At 42.0% G+C, this 23,983-nt stretch overlaps 2 protein-coding genes across 3 annotated transcripts; one reads left to right on the top strand and one right to left on the bottom strand.

Moving 5' to 3' along the window:
- Positions 1-81: 81 nt before the first annotated feature.
- On the bottom strand, positions 82-8,720 carry mpz.S (myelin protein zero S homeolog). Of its 2 annotated transcripts, none has more exons than NM_001358961.1 (6): positions 8,613-8,720; positions 6,850-7,016; positions 5,414-5,624; positions 5,059-5,194; positions 3,689-3,749; positions 82-2,388 (listed from the first exon to the last, which is right to left on the bottom strand). In NM_001358961.1, exons 1-6 carry the CDS (start codon positions 8,674-8,676, stop codon positions 2,086-2,088), a joined length of 942 nt encoding a protein of 313 aa, NP_001345890.1. In that variant the 5' UTR covers positions 8,677-8,720; the 3' UTR covers positions 82-2,085. Both variants share the same exon structure in this region, with proteins under 2 accessions (NP_001345890.1, NP_001091356.2).
- A 5,491-nt stretch (positions 8,721-14,211) lies between these two features.
- On the top strand, positions 14,212-23,119 carry sdhc.S (succinate dehydrogenase complex subunit C S homeolog). Its single transcript, XM_018233523.2, has 6 exons — positions 14,212-14,350; positions 15,421-15,477; positions 16,271-16,372; positions 19,850-19,911; positions 21,549-21,712; positions 22,600-23,119. The coding sequence occupies exons 1-6, from the start codon at positions 14,331-14,333 to the stop codon at positions 22,702-22,704; spliced, it is 510 nt and encodes a 169-aa protein (XP_018089012.1). The 5' UTR covers positions 14,212-14,330; the 3' UTR covers positions 22,705-23,119.
- The last annotated feature ends 864 nt before the right edge of the window (positions 23,120-23,983 follow it).

The raw sequence follows: 23,983 nt of genomic DNA, 5'->3' as shown, positions 1-23,983 counted from the left end.
TTTCTTCATTCATTCTATTTGTATTTTAGGGGCCTTATTGCTCCCCCTTTGTATAGAGAATGATGCAGCCCAGACATTTTCTTTTTTTTCCCCAGAAGTAAGTCTTTATTAAGATTTTTAATGTCGATGGTGGGTTTTCTGCAAACGGAAAGGGGGTGAGGGGTACATGGCATATACATTTTCAAACTTTCATTTATATACATTGTATACACATATATAGAAATAGAAGGGACAGGCGAGATATCATGGGCTATAGACGTTCTTATTTGGAGCATATTGAGAAAATATCAGTAATTTGGGGGATTCCTTGGGATCTGCCTGTTGGTAATACCTTGGCACCCCATTAGGATTTATCTAGGCCAACTGGGTAAATCTCAAATTTAATTGGATGTCTAAGTATTGTTCTAGAAGAACATGGAGAAGACAGGGCCCAGAAGCCTCTGCAGCTTCTGAACGTCAAGTTTGGTTTGAGCAAATGAATAGGCTACGGAAGAAACAATATAGAAAATATATATAGAGAGAGAGATACAATGCCATTGAAAATAATAGAAAAAGATGTCAAGGTGGTTAATATTTAATGATAACGGGGGTACAAAACATAAAGAGTCTTTGTTTCATACATTCTAAACCAAGGAACTTCATTTTTGTCTCCATTGCTTGGCCTAAAAAACACTTACAGTGCAGCACCATGGAAAAAGAAGACGTATTTAGGACGGACACCAATAGTGTTTATTAAACTACATGGACTCCAGACTTGAGGCCTGCAGAGAACTCAAGAAGAAGAATTGAGGAATCAGGGAAGAATTAAGTAATATATTCCCACTCCGCTACCCTTAGCCCTTGTGTGGTTGGCATCATGGGATCTAAAGCCTTCCTTGTGGGTCTCTCTTTAACTTCATTGCCGGATGGCGCTTAAGAGAAAGCGAGGCCTCGTTAGCAGCCTTGAAGTTAATGGAGATACAGTTAAAGTCTTCTTCTTCCCTCAATAATGGAGAGGAGAAGTTAAAACCGTAGAAATATTGCCCTGGAGAGAGGCGGTAAAGGCAATACTTGTACATATACCACCGCCTAAGGGTGGGTTTTGAAGGGCAACATGGCATCTTAACCAAGAGCAGGGTATAGCACTCACAAGGCATGACTTATTTATTGGGGTAAGTTATTAATACCATTATACCCAATGGTCTTCATCTTCCTTGATGGTATTATGACCCTGCATAACTTGGCAAGACTCTATGTCCACCCATCATTGCAAGACCACAAATCCCATGATGTTTGCATAAGAAAGAGCTAAGGGAAGCTTGAGGGTAACTAATATTTTATATGATCAAGATCATCAGAGAATTAGCAGATGGTCTGTATCTACTATCAGGAACCCAATGGGTCTACCTAAAGCCAACACAAGCTTAGAGAACATTAGAATAACCTGCTGTTCCTTAAGTCTGACCAAAAGTAATGATTTCCCCACCTGGTGCCTTGATCACATCAATATTTCAGTATGTATGCTTGAGGTCCCATTGGGTTGACCTTGCAAATGAACTTGCATTCTATTGCATTGCAGTCACTCCTGCAGTGATAAGTTGGGTTTCCCTGTATCCCAGAGGAGTCCTACGTTAATCCTTGTTTTCTCGGAATGTTCTTGCTCGTTTCCCGCAGGGAAAGGTACCTGATGGTCTATGCTCGCGTGACACAAAACAGGTTACTGAAGGCATTAGCCGCGCCGTGTGAGCAGTGGGGATTTGGGAGTGTGGAAAGCAGAGGGAATAAGAAAATGCTATAGAGGAATAGAATCAATGTAAATGAACCAAAAATGTTGGGGTTTTGCCAGAAAGTTTTTGATGGAAATAGTCATTTTAGAACTTAAAAGGTTACCTGGGAACTTTGATAACATGGGAATGGTTTGCCCAAGTCCAGTAACCCATAGCAACCAAACAGCAGTTAGCTTTTGTCTAGTGCAGTTAGGATAATGAAAGCAAACACCTGAATGGTCGCTAGGAGCCATTGGGCTTTGGGCAAAGCTTATCCATGTTACTAGAATGTCCGACGCAGCATCATCCCACTCCCAAGCCCCCACTGCTTCGATTTTAATTAGTTTTGTTTCTCGGAATCGCTTTTGATTAAGTTCTTTAAGGCGTTTTTGAGGCTGTTTTTGCTGGGGGACTTTACAGCGGCTCTGTGGGGCTGATCCCCTTCTTCGTCCCCCTTCAGCTCCATCTCGATGGTGTAGACCACTTTGGAGCTGCGGGGGGACTCTTCTTCTGCCTTCTGTGTACCTTCCCTGCCTGCTAATTGCTATTTCCTATCTTTGCGGGAGTCGCCGATGCCGCCCTTGGCCTTCTTCTCGCTTGATTTGCCTCTGGTTTGGTCTAGCATGGCATAGAGAATCGGGGTCTGCAAAAGAGATGGACCAATAAATATAGAATGGTAAGAAGATGGTAAAATGAACTTTTAAGGAGAAGAAAAACCTGTTATAAAGTAGATGGCCCTTTCACAGGACATGCTCCCCAACTGCTACACCAGATTCCAACTGTTGCATCTTTGTTGTCAGCCACCATGTTTGACCACATCATCTCCAGTGCAGTCTAATGTAGTAGTTAGGGGGAGGTTGGCCTGCACAAGGGCCTATTGATGACCCAAAATCCACAGGACCCTTGGTTTGGGTCAAGAAGTTCAGTTCTTGGTGTGGGTTCAGGTGGATTGAGGTTCAAACTTTTAGTAGGGCCTCTGCCTTTGATAACAGTGCTGACTTCTCCCCTATGGAAGCTCATGCCACTCATAAATGAGAAATCAGAAGGGAGTAGGGTCGGGTGGTGGGGGACATGAAATAGAAGAGGACTTCAGACGAAGCAGGTTGGGTTCAGATATAAAAAATACTGACTGGCTCATATACTTTGTAACAGGCTTTACTTTTCCTTTTAAGAATAGTAGACTTTATATTATTATCATATTATATTTTGAGGCTCTCAATCTCTCTCGCTCTACATCATATACAGTATATATATGTGTCACTATTAAATCAGACCGATGGTGCAGTCACATTCGAGAGGTATGTGGTGACATCTGTTTACCTGTCATTTTAGGGAAAGAATTATGAATGTAACAGTTGGGTGCACACAATTAGCCAAAAAGTCAGACAACAGTGATGTTATGACACTATAAGTTCTATAGCTCCGTATGAGTTTTAGTCTGTAGGATCCATAAATATAACTTTCTGGCAGAGATTCAGTTCAGTTCTGCACTGCTTGCAGCAGCATAATGAGATAAATTAGCATACAAATTATAATCTAATTATATACAAACAATATTTTACGGCTTAGCCAATGAATCCATCTTTCAAAGTCCTCGTTTTTAAATCACATCGATGACATTTAATACAAATGGTCAGTTATAGTAGAACCCAATGAAACAGTTGATGCAGGACAGTTTCAAAATAAATGTAAGAAATAGTCTGAGGGCCACAAGACAGGAAAGAGAGGGCCACACGTGGCCCCTAAAAGCACAAGTTGTACCTGCTTCTTGGTGGGAACAGCTAAAAGTACCATAAAGTACCCTGAGTGTGATGAACATTAGGAAGCTGGTTGGCTGGTAAATGTTTCTCTCCCTTAAACAGAGGAAGTGACTATTTCCCAGCAAACTCTCCTATTGTTGTCACAGCTTCATAAAGCAGGTTGTGTGGTTTATTGCTGCTCACCTGTCTGCTACTGCGTTTGGATGAATCTTTTGCTTTGTGTAATTTTCCCCTCTCAAGTGCACTGAAAAGAAAAGATGAACGTTAAAAGAAGAGGAAAGAAGGAAGAGTGTGGTGCAGTGAACTTTATTAGTGAGAGGAAGGAGGAAGAGTGTGGTGCAGATGAACATTCTGAATGAGAGGAAGGAGAAAGAATGTGAACGCTGACATTGAGAGGAAGAAGCTGGTGCCCTAGAGCATTGCTAGTGAGAGGAAGAAAGAAGAGCATTGTGCACGTGAACATAACGAATGAGAGGAACTATACAGTGCATATTAATATTGCTAAGGATAGGATGAAGGGAGAGCATGGAAGGAAAGGTCTGGTGCACATGAGCATTACTCAAATGAAAGTGAAAGAACTTGGTGCAGGTGAACATAACCAGTGAGAGGAACAGTGTGGTGCAGCTCAACAGTAGTAGTGAGGGGAAGGTGAAGATTACTAGAGAGACGACTTAAGAAGAGCATGGTGCAGGTGAAGATTACTAGTGAGTGGGAAAAGGAATAGCATGGTGCAGGTGATGATTACTAGAGAGAGGAATAAGGAAGAGCATGGTGCAGGTGAACATTACTAGTGAGTGGGAGAAGGAATAGCATGGTGCAGGTGAACATTACTAGTGAGTGGGAGAAGGAATAGCATGGTGCAGGTGAAGATTACTACTAGAGAGAAGAATTAGGAAGAGCATGGTGCAGGTGAAGATTACAAGTGAGTGAGAGAAGTAAGAGCACGGTGAAGGTGATGATTACTAGAGAGAGGAATAAGGAAGAGCATGGTGCAGGTGAACATTACTAGTGAGAGGGAGAAGGAAGAGCAAGATGCAGGTGAACATTACTAGTAAGAAGAAGGAGGAACAATATGGAGCAGATGAGCAATTACTGAAAATAACAAAGAAAGACAAAGAGTGTGATGCAGTAGACATGGAGTATGGTGTATATGAGGGCATATAGCAGGGACAATACAAAAGCTGCTGTAGGGAAGAACAGGAAAGAAGGTATAGTAGGGTGAATGGCTAAGGTAGGGCAACAGTAGGACATATGGGTACAGTAGAACAAGATAGCAACAAGAGGGCATGGTAACAGTAAGGCAAGTGTTGCCCAATCTGCTGCCTTTGCCACCTAGCCAAAGGCTGTCAAGAGAGGAGTTGTGAGTTGTAGTCAAACAGCAGCTGCAGAGATCAAGTGATAAGTATGACAGTCCTACTTTATATAAATAATGGGGCCCCAGGCCTGCTCAGCTCTAAAGACAGTCCTGAAGGCAGGAGAGACCAAGCCACATATTATATTAAAGCTCAAAATACCAGGAGGTATTTCATGGTGATTTAGTTAGTAGAACTTACCTAAGCTCCCTCTGTACTCGGGCCTTTCGTCTTAACCAGCAGTATCGAATGAGCAGGATGAGGATTGTCACCACAATGACTAAGGCCAGGGCAACAGCAATTATGATCCCCAGAATCAGCCCAGCACGAGCAGGACCTGTAAAAGTCAGCCATAAAGGTCACATTGTGGAACATACCATGGTTCCACCCCTAGAACACACAATCACAATTTTGCTAATAGGCCTTGGTTACCCTCTAACTGTCCAACCTCCATTCATTTATAGAGACAATTTCAGTCCCCAAGATCTTTAGTTGAACTAAACACATCTTTTTTTATGACTTGAAATGAAAAATGCCACTGTCCCAGAAAACCCACCTTTCTCTTGGACCTGAAGGTGGACATAGGAAGACTTTCCCACCACATCGGGTGGGTTCTTCACATCACAGGTGAAAGTGCCGTTGTCAGTTAACTCCAGGTTGTGCACCACAATGCTGGCGTCCTTCCATTTTGGGGAGCCCACCCATTCGATACGATCTTTGAAGATCCCAGCATCAATGGAAGATAGACCCTTGGCAAAGTGGACTATCTAAAGAAGATAGAGTGATTATAGCCATGCAATGACCAAGTCAAATATTACCTCTGGTAAATTTCTGAGAGGAAGTTCTAGTGCAATTGTGCACCCTAAGAATCCTGCACTAGCACATGCTTCATGGTTAAGGTACAAAAACCAGCCCAAGATCTTTAGTTAAACTAAAGACATCTTTATGACTTCAAATTAAAATGTCACTTTCCCAGATAACCCATCTTTCTCTTGGACCTGAGGTGGACATAGGAAGACTTTCCCACCACATTAGGTAGGTTCTTCACAGTAAACTGGTATGTGATTTTGGACATCCATGGGCCACCATGTGCTACCACTTATGTTGTTCCATCTGAATTGGGAGCACAGATCTGAACTTGACAGCAGGAGAGCAAGGTACATTTTGGGCAAAAAAAACAAGGAGCTTCTCAACTGGTTTTTGGACAGATTAAAGGATCAGGCCTATAAGTCATAAGCTGGTCATGCACAGAAGATGTGTTCATCTGGCAAGGTCTTCAACCAAGTGAATAAGTCTTGTTTGAAGGTCTTCAAACAAATTGCTTGATTTGGCCACCCATGTTCTAGGCCACATCAGCCTGAAATGATTGTTTGACCTATGGGCCAATGATTGGACAATGAAAAGGTTCCATGCAGATGTATTAAGAGAGGACCTCATCAATAAGCCAACAGATCTGCTCAGCAGATATTCAGCCATATATTGGTTGAGTAGGATGGAGCTTTGGAACCATCTATTGTCCAGTAAGCTGCTGACTATCTGAGGGGGGGGAGGGGATAAAATCAGCCTCTGTATGGCCACCTTTACATAGACAACATCCTTCCTCAATAGTACGGCCACTAGTTAAAATTCTATAACATGGCCACTAGCGGCACTGTTTCATTGGAGCTTATGGTGGTGTGCACAGGTGCAAGCATATAATTGAATACTTTTGTTTTTACAGGATTCTCCACATCTAAATGCTCAAACTTGACATTCAGTTTATAGGAAAATAAAGTAAACTGTAGTTGTAGAGTGCTCCATCTCATTATGTCACCCCCTTTTTAGTGCCACCCTCACAACTGCCACATAAGTTCTCTTGACAAATGGAGAAAAGGCGATACCAATTTAATTACAAGTCACCCATATTATAGTACCACCCTCTTTGATTCAAGTAGGTGGGAGCCCTATGCTTTAAAGAATATTTCCCCGAAATCAGGGTGAGGAGCAGATTACCGAATACATTTCGCGGCTGTGGTCGGGCTGATAGTGCCAAGTGACGGAGATATCGTCTGAGATCCATTCGCTTGACCAGAATGAGCAGGACAAGGTCACCCTGGAGCCCGCGGTCCCATAGACCTCTCGATCGGTGTAAACTTCAATTGCCAGGGTTGGAGTCAGCACTACAGGGAGAAGAACAGAGAACCAAGGTCACAACCATGTCCAGTGATTGGCCATTAGTGCAGTTACAGGGAACTCTGAGTATCACTCATGTATTATAAGGGATAATGTACCCCCTACTGTAAATGATAAGGATATTAGAAGTCACTGAGGGGTTGTTCTATGACCATATAAAGGCACAAGGCTGCAGGCTGAGTTATACAGGGAGCTCTGAGTATCACTCATGTATTATAAGGGATAATGTACCCCCTACTGTAAATGATAAGGATATTAGAAGTCACTGAGGGGTTGTTCTGTGACCATATAAAGGCACAAGGCTGCAGGCTGAGTTATACAGGGAACTCTGAGTATCACTCATGTATTATAAGGGATAATGTACCCCCTACTGTAAATGATAAGGATATTAGAAGTCACTGAGGGGTTGTTCTGTGACCATATAAAGGCACAAGGCTGCAGGCTGAGTTATACAGGGAACTCTGAGTATCACTCATGTATTATAAGGGATAATGTACCCCCTACTGTAAGTGATAAGGATATTAGAAGTCACTGAGGGCTTGTTCTGTGACCATATAAAGGCACAAGGCTGCAGGCTGAGTTATACAGAGAACTCTGAGTATCACTCATGTATTATAAGGGATAATGTACCCCCTACTGTAAATGATAAGGATATTAGAAGTCACTGAGGGGTTGTTCTGTGACCATATAAAGGCACAAGGCTGCAGGCTGAGTTATACAGGGAACTCTAAGTATCACTCATGTATTATAAGGGATAATGTACCCCCTACTGTAAATGATAAGGATATTAGAAGTCACTGAGGGGTTGTTCTGTGACCATATAAAGACACAAGGCTGCAGGCTGAGTTATACAGGGAACTCTGAGTATCACTCATGTATTATAAGGGATAATGTACCCCTACTGTAAATGATAAGGATATTAGAAGTCACTGAGGGGTTGTTCTGTGACCATATAAAGACACAAGGCTGCAGGCTGAGTTATACAGGGAACTCTGAGTATCACTCATGTATTATAAGGGATAATGTACCCCCTACTGTAAATGATAAGGATATTAGAAGTCACTGAGGGGTTGTTCTGTGACCATATAAAGGCACAAGGCTGCAGGCTGAGTTATACAGGGAACTCTGAGTATCACTCATGTATTATAAGGGATAATGTAACAGTGTTATAGGAGGATACTAGTGTAAGTACATAAGCTGCACTTTCTCTAAACTAGAAGTCCTAGAATGTTATTCAGTAGATGGCTGGGAGTTGTCACTTCCCATAACTGATTGGATCACATATTTGGAATGTCTGCTGTCTGTTGGAGGTAGGGATGCCACCTTTTCTGGAAAAAAATACCGGCCTTCCTATATATTTATCTTTATTCCCTATTAATAACATTGGGATCACTGACCTTCCCATATATTTATCTTTATTCCCTATTAATAACATTGGGATCAACCATCATGTTTACCGGCTTGGTCAGTAAAATACCGGCCACGGGGCAACCCTAGTTGGAGGGGGTTTATCACCTGCACAAACTCAGACACAAGAAACACAACAGATTGAACAGAGAGGGGTGAGTTTGAGTTGGACTTACCCAGTGCTGAGAGCAGAACCAGAGCCAGAAGGGAACATGGTGTCCTTAGTCCTGAGGTTTCCATTGTTAATTTAGTAGCGTGTGATCCCCTGATTCATGGGGAGAGAGTCAGATCCCCTCAAGTGCCCTTCCTGTGATGGAATGAGGAGGCTGAGCTGGGCACAGGGTATAAATGCCCCTGAGGGTGGGATGGAATTGCTCCCCCCGGGGCCCTGGCCAATCTGCAGGCAGAGTATGGGCAGTGGGACTGGATCTGGGAAGAGTCCGTCTGTCAGTGTGTGGATGGGTGGAGAGGGTAAAAGCCATAACAATAATGTTTTCTGTTCTGCGGAGATGTAGGAGGCTAAATGGGGAGAGGCCGAGAGGGAAGGGGGAAAATAAAGAGCTGGGCCACTGGGCTAGAAAAGCTGCATAAAGATCTGGAACAGACTGAGAGAGGGCAGGACAGTGAGACTGTATGAATACCTGGCACATCATTGTCCATCTGTGCACACCTGGCACTATTATAGTTTACTGATACACGCCTGGCACTATTATAGTTTACTGATACACACCTGGCACTATTATAGTTTACTGATAAAAGCCTGGCACTATTATAGTTTACTGATACATGACTGGCACTATTATAGTTTACTGATACACGCCGGGCACTATTATAGTTTACTGATAAAAGCCTGGCACTATTATAGTTTACTGATACACACTTGGCACTATTATAGTTTACTGATACATGACTGGCACTATTATAGTTTACTGATACACGCCTGGCACTATCAGAGCTCATAGGTGCATGCCTGGCACTTTTACACTTTATTGATACATGACTGGCAGTATCAGAGCTCATTGGTTCACACCTGGCACTATTATAGTTTACTGATACACACCTGGCACTATTATAGTTTACTGATACACACCTGGCACTATTATAGTTTACTGATACACACCTGGCACTATTATAGTTTACTGATACACACCTGGCACTATTATAGTTTACTGATAAAAGCCTGGCAGTATCAGAGCTCATTGGTGCTCACCTGGCACTATTACACTTTAGTGATACACACTTGGCACTATCAGAGCTCATTGGTTCACGTGTGGCACTATTATTGATTGATTATTGCTCACTGATACATTGGTGAATGTCTGGCAGTATAACAGTCCATCTGTCATGGTTTGTGCCATTTCAAGGAACAATGTTCATGCCAAATGATTAGATAATAATCCCACAATACTAGAAGCTCCTTAGGAACAAGCCGTAGAAGGCAGGCTTTGCAACTGTACCACTACCCCCCTAGTGTTATACTGGAATAAGGTCTATCATTATAAAACTCCATTGCAACCACCTTGGAACATGGGATTCCATTATACGGGGAATGGTTTCTTTCAACTGGATCAGCCTGTTGCTTCCCAGAGTCCCTCGGGATCAAGTTCCCAGTTCAAGAGTGAAGAAAAAGTCCCTATTCTTCCTTTACTATTAATTAATGGATTTGGCAAGGTGGCTGGTTTCCTGCTGACTATGGGCCAACAACTCACAATTAGGTTCAGCCGAGTCTGGAAATTCCCTGATACTAATAGGTGCTCATGGCTCCCTATATCAAGATACACATATATAACAGCAACAACAACACATTTAGTAGTTCCAAACACAAAATATACGTATGCTAAATAGATATAGTCTAAGGGGCCGATTCAATAACTTCGAGTGAAGGATTCGAAGTACAAAAACTTTGAATTTCTAAGTGTTTTTTGGGCTACTTCGACCATCGAATGGGCTACTTCGACTATGACTTTCGACTTCAAATCGAAGGATTCGAACTAAAAATTGTTTGACTATTTGACCATTCGATAGTCGAAGTACTGTCACTTTAAGAAAAATCTTCGACCCCCTAGTTTGCCATCTAAAAGCTACCGAAGTCAATGTTAGCCTATGGGGAAGGTCCCCATAGGCTTTCCTAAGTTTTTTTGCTCGAAGGATAATCCTTCGATCATTGGATTAAAATCCTTCGAAACGTTCGATTCGAAGGATTTAGTCGTTCGATCGAACTATTTGCGCTAAAATCCTTCGACTTCGATATTCGAAGTATTTTAATTCCCAGTCGAATATCGAGGGTTAATTGATGAATCGGCCCCTCAGACTCTAATGCATAGTGTGATGCTGTGGCAGCTGTGCTGTCTATATCCTAACCCCAGAGGCTCACACTCTATACAACTCGTGTGTCTGCTACTGGATATACAACCGCTCCCCAATCTGCTGGACTGAACCCCCTGGGGTGCTTGGAAACAGTGCAGGGGTTGCTCAGCCTGAAGGCCAGTTGGGAAGTGTAATGAGATTTATTAAATGGTCGCTCAGAGTAATATTTTGATACATTTCTAATAAAGTTTTAACCCAAAGAGATTAGATACTAGTCAAGCTTTAAGTGATGTGTTGCTTGACTTGCAGGGAATATGTAAAGTAGTGTTACAGTCACACAACGATTGATTATACACAGTCGGAGTCTAATAATGGGTGGAAGGAAGTGTTGCTTTAATTTGAGTGATTTCTCTACAAACATTTACTAATACTGATAAACGTCTAGGGGCAAATTCCCTAAGATTCGTGGTTGCGCCAGCGTCCGCTTCGCCGCACTTCGCCAGGTGTATTTACGCCAACGCTACGCAAATTCACTAAAATCCGAAGTTGCGCTCAGGGGAAGCGTAAGGTTGCGAAGTTGCGCTAGCGTTAATTCGCCAAGCAAAGTGAAGTTACGCTAGCGATGGTTAATTTGCATACGGCGCCAAATTGAAGTTACAATGGAGGTATATGTAGCATCACTACACAAGCCTGGGAAACCTTCATAACAGCAAATAAAATGTTTATTTTGCCCTACACATGTGCCCACTGTATAGTTAAGTTGCCATGAGTCAGGAAATGTAGGGGGGAAGGAGGGGAGCCCCAAAAAAATCTTCAATCTTTTTCAGCCTATCACCGATAAAAAAAAAAACGCCAGCGTTTTTTGGGACTTTTTTGGGACTTTTTTGGGACTTTTTTTGAAACAATCCCTATCTACTCTATTGCACTTCGCCTGATCTGAGGTGGCGAAAGAAGTCTGGCGTAAAAGGTAGCGTTCTGAAGAATCCACGCATCAGTGAATTCGCGTAGTTACGTCCGTTGCACAAATTCGCCAGGCGTAAGGGTGAGAAATAACACTAGCGAACTTACGCCAGTGTCCGTTAGTGAATCGGCAAATTAAGGAAAATGCGCCACGCTAGCGAATAAGCGCTAGCGTTAGGTGCTTCGTCCTTTAGTGAATTTGCCCCGTAGAGTTAGAGGAATATATAACTCAGATACAATCACCAGGTTGGTGGGATTGGTTATTTGGGTGCAGTGGTGCAGTTTAGAAAGAGCCGGGCCCCCCTTGCCAGCGCCAAAGATCTGCGGCCAGCCGAACAGCCGAACAGTGGAAAATGCGAAAGTGCTGAACAGCCGAACTCCCGAAATGGCGAAAAGGCCCAAAGCCACGAAAATAGCCGAAGTCCCGAAGCGGCAAAAAGACCTGAAGTCATGTAAACAGCCGAAGTCCTGAAGCAGCGAAAAGACCCAAAGTCACGAAAGGAGGCGAAGTTGAAGTCCTGAAGCCACGAGTTCAATTCTACTGACACCAATTTGTGTTTGTTTTTTTTTTCCCAACCCCCTGGCCACCAATGTATTATTTTAATACTCTATAGACCCCTGCCACCAATGTTGTTTTTTAAAAATATTTTTTTGGGGCCCCAATTTTTTTTTGTAAGGGGGACTCTGGCACCAATGCTTTTTTAAAAAAACTTTTATGGGCGGCCCTGGTGCCAATGTTTTTTTTTTAAACTTAGGATGCCCTGACCATCAATAGCTTTTTATAACTTGTGTGTGTGTGGGGGGGGGGTTACTTTTTTAGCTCTGATGTCTGTGTGGTCTTTTAACTGTGATGTGGAGTGGGCGGGGCTGGGCTTGGGCGCTGGGGCCCCAAAAATGTTGTTGTACGGGCCCCGTGATTTGTGATGGCGGCACTGATTATAATGATACTAACAGCCCAGAGGACTCCATTTATTATCAAAGCATGTATTTTCAACAGCCACCAAATGACGTTAAGGAAGTTTTCCTTTAAAAGAAAAAAAAAAAGGGGAACAAGGAGTGTTTTTAGGTTTATTACCAGGAGCCAAAGGGTGTAATGTAATGAGAGGAGATTTATCAATGACGGCTCATAGTAATACGTTGATACAAAATAAGACTTTGATAGAAACAGAACACAAAGAACTGTTCAACTGCTCAACCCACTATGGTAGAACTACACTTCGATGAATTTCTGGCGGATTCGAGGTGCTGTGCCACAACGCAGGCGTCAAGTCGGATGCGACGGGAATAAGGTAAGAAATACAAATGTCAGATGTTGTCGCAGCGTTTATACGACACGACTGTCAGTTGCTGAACGCTGAGTCTGGATCAGACAGACGTGTTGGATTAACGCTGCGGCAACATCCGACATTTGTATTTCTTACTTTATTCCCGTCACATCCGACTTGACGCCTGCGTTTCGGTGCAGTGCGTCAGATCCGCCAGGAAACGCATCGAAGTCGCCCGTGTAGTTCTACCCTAAAGAAGCGTTATGCGAGAGCAACTGTTGAACTCAATAAGTCAATGATCTCATATGTTTATGACTTTCCTACTTCCTAATATGTTTCTGAAAGAACTCATGGGGGGGGGAATTTAGTAACCTGCGAAAATTCACCAGCGCCGGCTTCGCACCCAGCGCTACACTTCGCCAGGCGAAAATTTGCTCAGACAACGCTAATTAACTAAAATGCATAGTTGCATCCAGGGCAACGAACGCTGGCGAATTTTCATCGCATTTGGGTATTCTGCGGTCGAAGTAAAATCATTCAATCGAACGATTAAATCCTTTGAATAGAAAAATTTTATCGTACCATCATACGTTTTTACTTCGACTTCAAAAAACTTAGAAAAATGCTGTAGAAGGTAAGTATTTAAGATTTTTTAAAGAGACAGTACTTCGATTATCGAATGGTCGAATATTCGAACGATTTTACTTCGAATCGAAGTCGTAGTATCCTTTTCGATGGTCGAAGTGTCCAAAAAAATTACTTCGAATTTTTTTACTTCGAAAATTCACTAGGACCCTTGATAAATCTGCCCCTAATTGTTTATAGGGGTGGTTCAACCTAAGTTGTTTTAGCTGCCGAATAAAAAGCTAAATAAGTCAAAAACCACAAATGATAAAAAATGAAAACCAATTGTCTCAGAATCTCCCTCTCTACGTCATACTAACGGTTAATTTAAAGGGGAACACCCACTTTAAACCTTTTCATTTAAAAACACTATAGAAAATAAATAATGAAGGCCAAGTGAAAAGTTGCTTAGAATGAGCCATTGTATAACCTACTAAATGTACTAAATGTTGACTTAAAAGTGAATTGTGCCGGTAACAAGCTCGTGTCTATAGGGAATCCCTGCAGCTGTGTATAGCGTAACCCCAGTGAGTCTCTGCAACTGACTCACGCACGCACGCACGCACGCACAGAGAGTGACAGCAGCTCACGCGCTTCAATGTTTCCCGCGGTCTTCCGGGTATATCCCCGCCTCCAGTTTGTACTGTCCAATCAGAGCGGAGCTAGAGGAGGGCGGAAGCGAAAGTCAAGGGGGAACATGTGATAACTGTCCGTGACGTTGCAGCGAGGGACACCAAGATGGCGGCGTTGTTCTTGAGGTGACTTTTCTGAGTCCGGGGATATCAATAAAAGGGGGCGAGGGGCAGTAGGGAAGGGAGAGTAAGAAGTTGGGGGCCAGGGCTTGGGTTAAGAGTCTGCAGCCCGGGAGATACGGAGTAGAAGGCGCAAGGGGCTCCTGTCAGACAGTTTGTCCTTGTCTCACACTGGGCCCCTCTCTGGGCTTATTCAGGTGCTTCTGGGATCTCTGGACTGGGACAGGGGGAGCCAAGTGGATGGGGAGAGACTGAAGCACAGGGAGAGGGGAATAACGTTTGTTCAGGTTTTTAGGTTATTATGAAATAGCCAATTCTAAGCAACTTTTCAATTGGTCTTTATTTTTTGCTATAGTTTTTTTTTTTAAAATGATGTACTTTGTGACTCTCTTTCCAGCTTTCAAATAGGGGTCACTGACCCCGTCTAAAAAACAAATGCTCTGTAAGGCTACAAATGTATTGTTATTGCTCATCTTTCTATTCATATTCCAGTCTCTGATTCAGATCGGTGCATGGTTGCTAGGGGAATTGGGACCCTAGCAACCAGACTGCTGCCATTATAAACCGGAGAGCTGCCGAATAAAAAGCTAAATAAGTCAAAAACCACAAATAATAAAAAATGAAAGCCAATTGCAAATTCTCAGAATATCCCTCTCTATATCCTACTAACAGTTAATTTAAAGGTGAACAACCCCATTAAGGCTGAGTGATGGGGGTTTAAAAGCAGAGATTGAGACCCAGTAAAGAAGTCGTATAGATCCATTCCAGTGTGTGTGGGGGGTGTCTCTTATTTATTTCCTAATAGGAAAACACCCCTGTGTGATATAATTCTTGGTGCAGCCCGTTCTCCTCCTGCCTGTGAGTTTGTTAATCATGTTGCTTTATGGCCCTTATCCATGGGTGGGTCTCCTGCTCATTAAAACTGCATTACTAGAATAGGAGGGAGTGAGCCAGATCAATACAAATCAAGGTGCAAGTGGCAGTTACAGATACCCGGGGGGGAGGGGAAGGATAATTGGTGCTTATGGGTTACAATCAAATTAATGGTTTCTGACATTTCCTTTGTTGTTTCCCAGACATGCAGGTCGGCAGTGCCTACGTACCCAGCTCTCACCTCTCCTGGGCGCTAGACAGTAAGTATTCTCACTCACGGGATTAAATGGAAACAGTCATGGGGGAAAAAAATGTTTTTCAAAACATGAGTTAATAGTACTGCTCCGGCAGAATTCTGAACTGAAATCCATTTCTCAAAAGAGCAAACAGATTTTTTTATATTTAATTTTGAAATCTGACATGGGGCTAGACATATTGTCAGTTTCCCAGCTGCTCCAAGTCATGTGACTTGTGCTCTGATAAACTTCAGTCACTCTTTACTGCTGTACTGCAAGTTGGAGTGATATCACCCCCTCCCTTTCCCCCCCCCCAGCAGCCAAACAACAGAACAATGGGAAGGTAACCAGATAACAGCTCCCTAACACAAGATAACAGCTGCCTGGTAGATCTAAGAACAACACTCAATAGTAAAATCCAGGTCCCACTGAGACACATTCAGTTACATTGAGTAGGAGAAACAACAGCCTGCCAGAAAGCAGTTCCATCCTAAAGTGCTGGCTCTTTCTGAAATCACATGACCAGGCAAAATGACCTGAGACGCACCTACACACCAATATTACAACTAAATACACTTGCTGCTTCAGGAATGACATTTTATATTGTACAGTGAATTATTTGCAGTGTAAACAGTGTCATTTAGAAATAAAAACATCATAAAAATCATGACAGAATCTCTAACAGGTCCCCCCTCCACTGTCGATTGAACCTTTATGGACATTTTGCAGCAGTGCTGCCTTTTGTACAGCAGGACAAAATCCTCACAGTGTCATGATGTAGAATCTGACTTTTTTTATTTCTATTATGTGTTTTTAGTGTTGTGCCAATGGGAACTACAGCCCAGCAGGAGATGGAACGTTTCTGGAACAAGAATAATCGCCTGAGCCGGCCTCTCTCCCCTCACATGACTGTTTATAAGTGAGTCCATTTGTTTTCTACTCTCCCTCTCTATAACCAACATCACATCAGCTTAGAGGCACATTTATCAAGGGTCCAATTTTGAGTTTTTTTTTTTTTTTTTTTTAAACTCCCATGAATTTGAAATCCAATCAAAATTTATTAATAAAACCCAATTTTTTTTTAAACTCGAATAGGATCGACCTGAAAACTTGAATCGAATGCAAGGAATAGGGATGCACGAATCCACTATTTTGGATTCAACTGAACCCCTGAATCTTTCACAAAAGATTCGGCCGAATCCCAAACCGAATCCTGGATTCGGTGCATCACTAGTCAGAAAGACATCTCGAAATTCATCCCTGGGTTTTAGGTGGCGGAATAGTACAATTTGAGCTCTTAACGGGCCAGAGTATGATAAATCTCGAAAATCTAATTCAATTTTTTTTGTTTAAACTTGAATTTTAAGAACTTCCTAGTCGAATTTGACAGTTTTGACCATAAAAAACCTCAAATTCCAATTTTTAATTCGACCCTTGATACATGCCCCTACACTGGAGCAGGCTGGTATTGCCTTAAATGGAAACTATTGCGAAAATGAAAATTTAATATAAGCTTCCTCATACTGAAAGAAGAAATGTTCTAAATACAATCAATTAAATATTCTGCACTGTTTCTGAAATAATCAAGTTTATGTTCACTATTCCTCTCTCAGCACCTGTTTCTCTTCATTCTCCGTTCATGCAGCAGTTGGGTGTCAGATATTCACTGACAGTTACATCCAATATATCTTATAGGGGGCTCCTTTCCTAGCAGATGAATTAGAACTCACTCAAATAACTGATTCCTGTACAAACAAAATGTAACAAAATAACTGCCTTTTGCACAAATCCTGCATGTAGAGAGACATGATGTCTGGTGATTTTAATAGAGTGAGCTCTAATACATCTTCTAGGCTAAAGGAGCCCCCCTATAAGATATATTGGATCTAACTGTCAGTGAATATCTGACACCCAACTGCTGCATGAAGACAGAATGAAGAGAAACAGATGCTGAGAGAAGAATAGTGAAGATAAACTTGATTATTTCAGAAACAGTACAGAATATTTAATTGATTGTATTTAGAAAGTTTCTTATTTCAGTATGAGGAAGCTTATATTACATGTTCATGATAGTTCCCCTTTCATAAGCAGCATCTCATTAGGGACCTTTTGCTTTATAAACGGCAAAAGAGGAGGGCTGGGGTCCCTTATGCATGGGGAGTCTTAACCCCCTTCGGGTAAGGTAGGAACCATATCAGAAGTAAAGGGAGTTATTATTAACATGCATTTCTATAGCGCCAATATATTTTGCAGCTCTGGGTTATGACTCCCCATGCAATTTTCCGTGCCATAAAATAATCAGATCAAATGTTCATTAGACTCCAAATAAGATAGTGTGTTAATGTTTAGTTAGGGATAGTCCAGTCACCTGTGTTAACATGTAACAGGGTATTTCTTCTGTTCAATACAGGCCCATTGGCAGTTCTCCTTCCCCAGACCCGATGTTCTGTGGGTGCTCTGGGGGGTTTAGGAGTCAGTAGATAGAAGTTCTCATTTTGGGACTGGCGGCTTTGATATTGTATCTGATTATTGCTTTCATTGCTCCACCTGCAGCTGGCTTAAAAGAAGCTAATCACTGATTGGTTGCCACTTGTTACTGCCCAGGTGCCAGTGAGCCCCACGACCTTTTGGGGGTCTATACATCAGCCCCCCCCAATAGAGCTGCTGCTGAATGGGGAGATTTGATGTGTTTGTGATTTCTCAGCTCTGGAAATTCCTCTCCTCTTTGCAGACTCGGGAGTGGGATTGTCAGCTCCTTGCTACAGAAAGCCGTCCTTTCTCTCCGCCAGCAGTTTGTTGCCAGACCCTGCAGTTTGCCCTCCCACTCACATACCACTTCCCTACGGCACAATGAATAACTCCGCTATCTATGGAGAGGCACACGCTCTTCTTCTCTCCCCCTCAGCAAATTCTTGGCAACGGCTCCCCAGATCCCCTGCATAGAATGTGCAAACACTGCTGCTCCCAGTGCTACCAGCTAAACTGCCAGATTTCCCACTCAGTTGAAATAATCTGGCAGTTTATAGAAAAGATCTCATTTAATGTGCTGTACGGTGGGGGGGGGTCACGTCATTGTTGATTGGGTTCTTTATATTCTGCACAAATGCAAATCTTTGCCCTAATGTTAAAGGGCAAGTCAACCCCAAAATAAAAAATGTGCCTAATAAAAGAAAACATAATTCTAAGCAATTTATACATTTACTAAAAATTGTCAGTGCTTTTCAAGTTATTTGTAGAAAAAAAAACATTTGGTATTAAAAGCAGCATTTGCTTAACTCCTGGTTGTTACTTTTTAAACAACGTTGCAAAAGTCTTGGTTCCCCAGCAAAGTCAGTTAATCAGCTGCATTGTCTTTTATTGTATCAACGGTCAGAAAATAGAAAGGGAAAGAGAAACACTGCTTTTAATAGCGATACAGATACAAATAACATTAAAAACATAGAAAATGTGTAATGAATGTATATCGCAAAGTTGCTAAGAATAATATTTTCTTTTATTAGGCAAATTATTTTGGGGTCAACTTGCCCTTTAATGTTAGAAAATGGCCTTCCTTGGCCACAATATTGGGCTGCAGAAATATAAAGACCTCTCTTCCTTTTAATCATTCACTTCCCAACATTGTAAGCCATGGCAGGACCACAAGTTACTTCCTGCAGCAACTGTCACCCCACCTTATATCCTCACAAACTGCCTGTTCTTTGCTCCTAACCCATTTGTTTAAAGGTCCCGAACTCTGTACCCTGTGTTTCAGCTTTGGTTCAACCCACATTTTGTTGTTGCTCAGTGCACTGATTGATGCTTTCCTTACACCAACTTGAGTTAAAGTTTAGAATGATGTAGAGAGGGATATTCTGAGACAATTTTTTATTTCTGAGTTATTTAGCTTTTTATTCAGCAGCTCCCCAGTTTCAGCCATCTGGTTGCTAGAGTCCATATTCCCCTAGCAACCATGCCCTGATTTGAATAAGAGACTGGAATATGAATAGGAGGGGCCTGAATGGAAAGAGGAGGAATAAAAAGTAGCAATAACAATACATTTGTAGCCCATTTGAAAGCTGGAAAGTGTCAGAAGAAAAGGGCAAATAATTAAAAAAAAAAAAAAAAACCTATAACAAATGAATAATGAAGACCAGTTGAAAAGTTGCTTAGAATTGGCCATTCTATAACACACTAAAAGTTGAATCAAAGGTAAACCAGCCCTTTTAAGGGGCAGTGACACCAGTAATAATAAAGTAATAGGCGCCTCGTACACCCACTTTCCCTTTTAACATTCGTTTAGCAATAATTTATTTTTCTGCCTCTCCCAGGCAGGAACAGTCGGAGATTCAAATTCTATCTTGCTAACCTCTGAAGCACCATTTCCCCATGACAATGACTTCTCCTTTCTTCCTTGCAGATGGTCTTTGCCGATGGCCATGTCCATAATACACCGAGGCACGGGCGTTGCCATGAGCGCTGGTGAGCATTGCAATAAATTAATATTTTATCTATTCACAGTGTATTTAAAGGATAAGTTAACCTTTAAAATAAATGAATGTAAAACTGATGAGGGGGCTATTCTGAGCACTTTTGTCATTTACATTCATTAGTTATTTTGTTTTCATTCCAAGATATTAAGGGATACATGTACTGTTAATATGAATGAATTTTGTTACAACAGCACCACCTGCTGGTCAGTTTCCCACCAGTCTGACCAGCAAGTAGTCAAGGAAGTTGTCAGGAGAAAGAAAGAGGCTGATGTTCTTCTGCTTAGGAATAAAATAAGAAACCTTTCTCAGATCTTTCCTAAGCAGAAGAACATCAGCCTCTTTCTTTCTCCTGACAACTTCCTTGACTACTTGCTGGTCAGACTGGTGGGAAACTGACCAGCAGGTGGCGCTGTTGTAACAAAATTCATTAACAGCACATGTATCCCATGATATCCTGGAATTAAACGAAAATAATTAATGAATGTAAATTACAAAAGTGATTAAAATAGCCCCCCTCATCAGTTTTGCATACTCATTTTAAAGGTTTACTTATCCTTTAATGACAACTCTTAGGACTGTAGTTGACTTGCCCATTGTACAACAGACTTTGGACTTGGCAACGGGACAGACTAACTGCCGACTTAAGATACAGACTGGCAGTTCCCAATGTAGCTGCACCTTGGGTATAAGCTGACACACCTGTTGTTGTTGTTGTTGTTGTTGTTGTTGTTCATTCCTTGATTATAGTAGTACAGGTATGGGAACTGTTATACAGAATGCTCAGGACCTGGGGCTTTCTGAATAACGGATCTTTCCGTAATTTGAATCTTAATACCTGGGGAGGCCCATTTATAAAAGTCCGAATTTATCTCAATATTTTCTGAAAAAAAATTTGCCTTATTTATTAATACACTTTCCCGGAAATTTTGTTTGCGGGAAAAAAACCCGAAAAATATGAATTCAAGTTTAGCCCGAAAACCCGGATTATTGGACGAAACCCAGATATCTTCGGGACTCCTCCCGTTGACTTATATGCAACCTCGGCAGGTTTGATTCTGACTTTTTCCATCTTTGGGGTTTTATAAATTACGAAATGTTTTTCTTTTACTAAAAATTCGGATTTTATACAAAAAAAACACACACTTTTCCGATTTTTGGCATTCGGAGTTTAGTAAATAACCCCCTAAATCTACTAGAAAAATCATATAAACATGAAATAAACCCAATAGGCTGGTTTTGCTTCCAATAAGGATTAATTATATCTTAGTTGGGATCAAGTACAAACTACTGTTTTATTATTACACAGAAAAAGGAAATCATTTTAAAAAATTTGGATTATTTCATTATAATAGTCTGTGGGAGACGGCCTTTCCGTAATTCTGAGCTTTCTGGATAATGGGTTTTACGGATGACGGATCCCATACCTGTACCTCAGACACAGGGTAGCCATGACAGTTGTAGTTCTTGATTATAGAAGATCCGTTTTCTAGACCTGCCCTTGAATGTAGTTGTATTTGGTTAGTGGGAGTAGCAGAGCTTGCAGTCTATAGATGTAATGGCATATATAATATATATTGCAGTCTATATGTAACAAGAACTCACGTATGTTATTCCCTCATACTCTAGGGGTCTCCATGTTTGGGTTGGCCGCTCTAGTCCTGCCCGGGGACTTTGCATCTTATCTGGAGCTCGTCAAGTCTCTGAGTTTGGGACCGGCTCTGATTTACTCTGCAAAATTTGCCTTGGCTTTCCCTCTTGCATATCACACGTGGAACGGAGTCCGGCATTTGGTAAGAGCCGCGTGTAGCTCTGGTGCTTCTCATGGAATGTCTGTGTATTTAGCTTCATTTCAGCTGCCTCATCTTAAATTGTACCAAAAGTCTTAAAAAAGACCCTTTAGAAAGGGACAGGGGACAGACAGACACTGCTTTCAATAGCAAAACATATACAAATAACATTAATACCATAGAAAATGTGTAATGAATGTATATTGCAAAGTTGATAAATATAGTGTTTTCTTTTATTAGGGAAATTTTTATTTTGGGGTTGACTTGCCCTTTAACCAGGCAAGGGCTAGGGCAAACTTCGAGCCAAAAGCAGCATTGGAAATCTCACAGGAGTAGACCAATCAGAGCAGCTATTAGAACATTGAAAGGGTTAGACCAACCAGCAGCCAATGAGAGAGCTCCCTAGTGCTAGAAGTGATCACAGGAGTAGACCAATCAGAGCACAATCAGCTATTAGAACATTGACAGGGTTAGACCAACCAGCAGCCAATGAGAGAGCTCCCTAGTGCTAGAAGTGATCACAGGAGTAGACCAATCAGAGCACAATCAGCTATTAGAACATTGACAGGGTTAGACCAACCAGCAGCCAATGAGAAAGCTCCCTAGTGCTAGAAGTGATCACAGGAGTAGACCAATCAGAGCACAATCAGCTATTAGAACATTGACAGGGTTAGACCAACCAGCAGCCAATGAGAGAGCTCCCTAGTGCTAGAAGTGATCACAGGAGTAGACCAATCAGAGCACAATCAGCTATTAGAACATTGACGGGGTTAGACCAACCAGCAGCCAATGAGAGAGCTCCCTAGTGCTAGAAGTGATCTCTAGCCAATCCCAAGAAATTACAGCATTTCCAAAATAACCCTAATTTCCTTTCTTCCCTGTTGCCACAGATCTGGGACCTGGGTAAAGGCTTCAAGATCCCCCAACTCTATCAGTCTGGAATCACCGTCCTGGCTTTAACCCTAATAACGGCTGTTGGCCTTGCCGCCATGTGATTGGTGAATAGTTTGGCTCCACCTCCAGTGAAGGACACGCTCGTTTCATTCGCCCATGTTTAATTCAATTCTGATTTATAAAGACATCTACTAACCCTCTTCTCCATATGTTTCATCTGCTCAGACCCGGCTCTGTTTTATAATCAAACGCCCTCCCCTTTGTAGTTTCAGCTTTAATGGCCGCTCATGATGTTTCCTAGGAAGGGCAGCTGCATTCTGTTGGGGTTCCAAGGTTCCCTACTCAACCAACCCTACAAATAGATGACAGTCATCATCCATCCTACTCTGAATGTACTCTTGGATTTAAAGGGTAACTTAAATCTCTAAACAGCCGAAGATCTTCATTCCCTTCCTGCTAGTGGTGCCTGTCAGATTACAAAGGGAACATTATTAAAGGGATACTGTCATGGGAAAATGTTTTTTTTTTTTTTTTTCAAAATGCATCAGTTAATACATTGAATGCATTGAAATCCGTTTCTCAAAAAAGTAAACAGATTTTTTTTATATTCAATTTTGAAATCTGGCATGAGGCTAGACATATTGTCAGTTTCCCAGCTGCCCCCAGTCATGTGACTTGTGCCAGCACTTTAAGATGGAACTGCTTTCTGGCAAGCTGTTATCTCTCGTCCTTTATATAACTAAAGCTGCCCATACATGCAAAGATCCGATTGTTCAGATCTGGACTTCCCCATCTCCCGACCTGCCACTAACCTTTCAGATCAAATAAAGTAGTAAAAGAACAGATCAGCCGATGTTCTGCCTCTGACAGCAATCATACAAAAGTAATGTCCGACAAAAGCTAGTGACAGTCTCCCAGTGAGCTCGTCCGATCGGCAATACACACACACACAGATATCAGAAGCCGACAGAAATTTCTAACCTGTCCAATCGACTGAACGACCGATCGGCATGGCACGACAGATGTCGGGACTCTCCACACACGATCCGAAAATTGTTCGAGTCAATGGAATCTTTGCGTCTACGGCCAGCTTCAATGTGTCTCAGTGGGACCTGGATTTTACTATTGAGTGCTGTTCTTAGATCTACCAGGCAGCTGTTATCTTGTGTTAGGGAGCTGCTATCTGGTTACCTTCCCATTGTTCTTTTGTTAGGGGGGGAGGGGAAAGGAGGGGGGTGATATCACTCCAACTTGCAGTAAAGAGTGACAGAAGTTTATCAGAGCACAAGTCACATGACCAGGGGCAGCTGGGAAACTGACAATATGTCTAGTCCCATGTCAGATTTCAAAATTAAATATAAAAAAATCTGTTTGCTCTTT

The sequence above is a fragment of the Xenopus laevis genome, chromosome 8S, assembly GCF_017654675.1.
Source record: "Xenopus laevis strain J_2021 chromosome 8S, Xenopus_laevis_v10.1, whole genome shotgun sequence".
Lineage (NCBI taxonomy): Eukaryota > Metazoa > Chordata > Amphibia > Anura > Pipidae > Xenopus > Xenopus laevis.
This window is presented reverse-complemented; position numbering and strand designations above follow the sequence as displayed.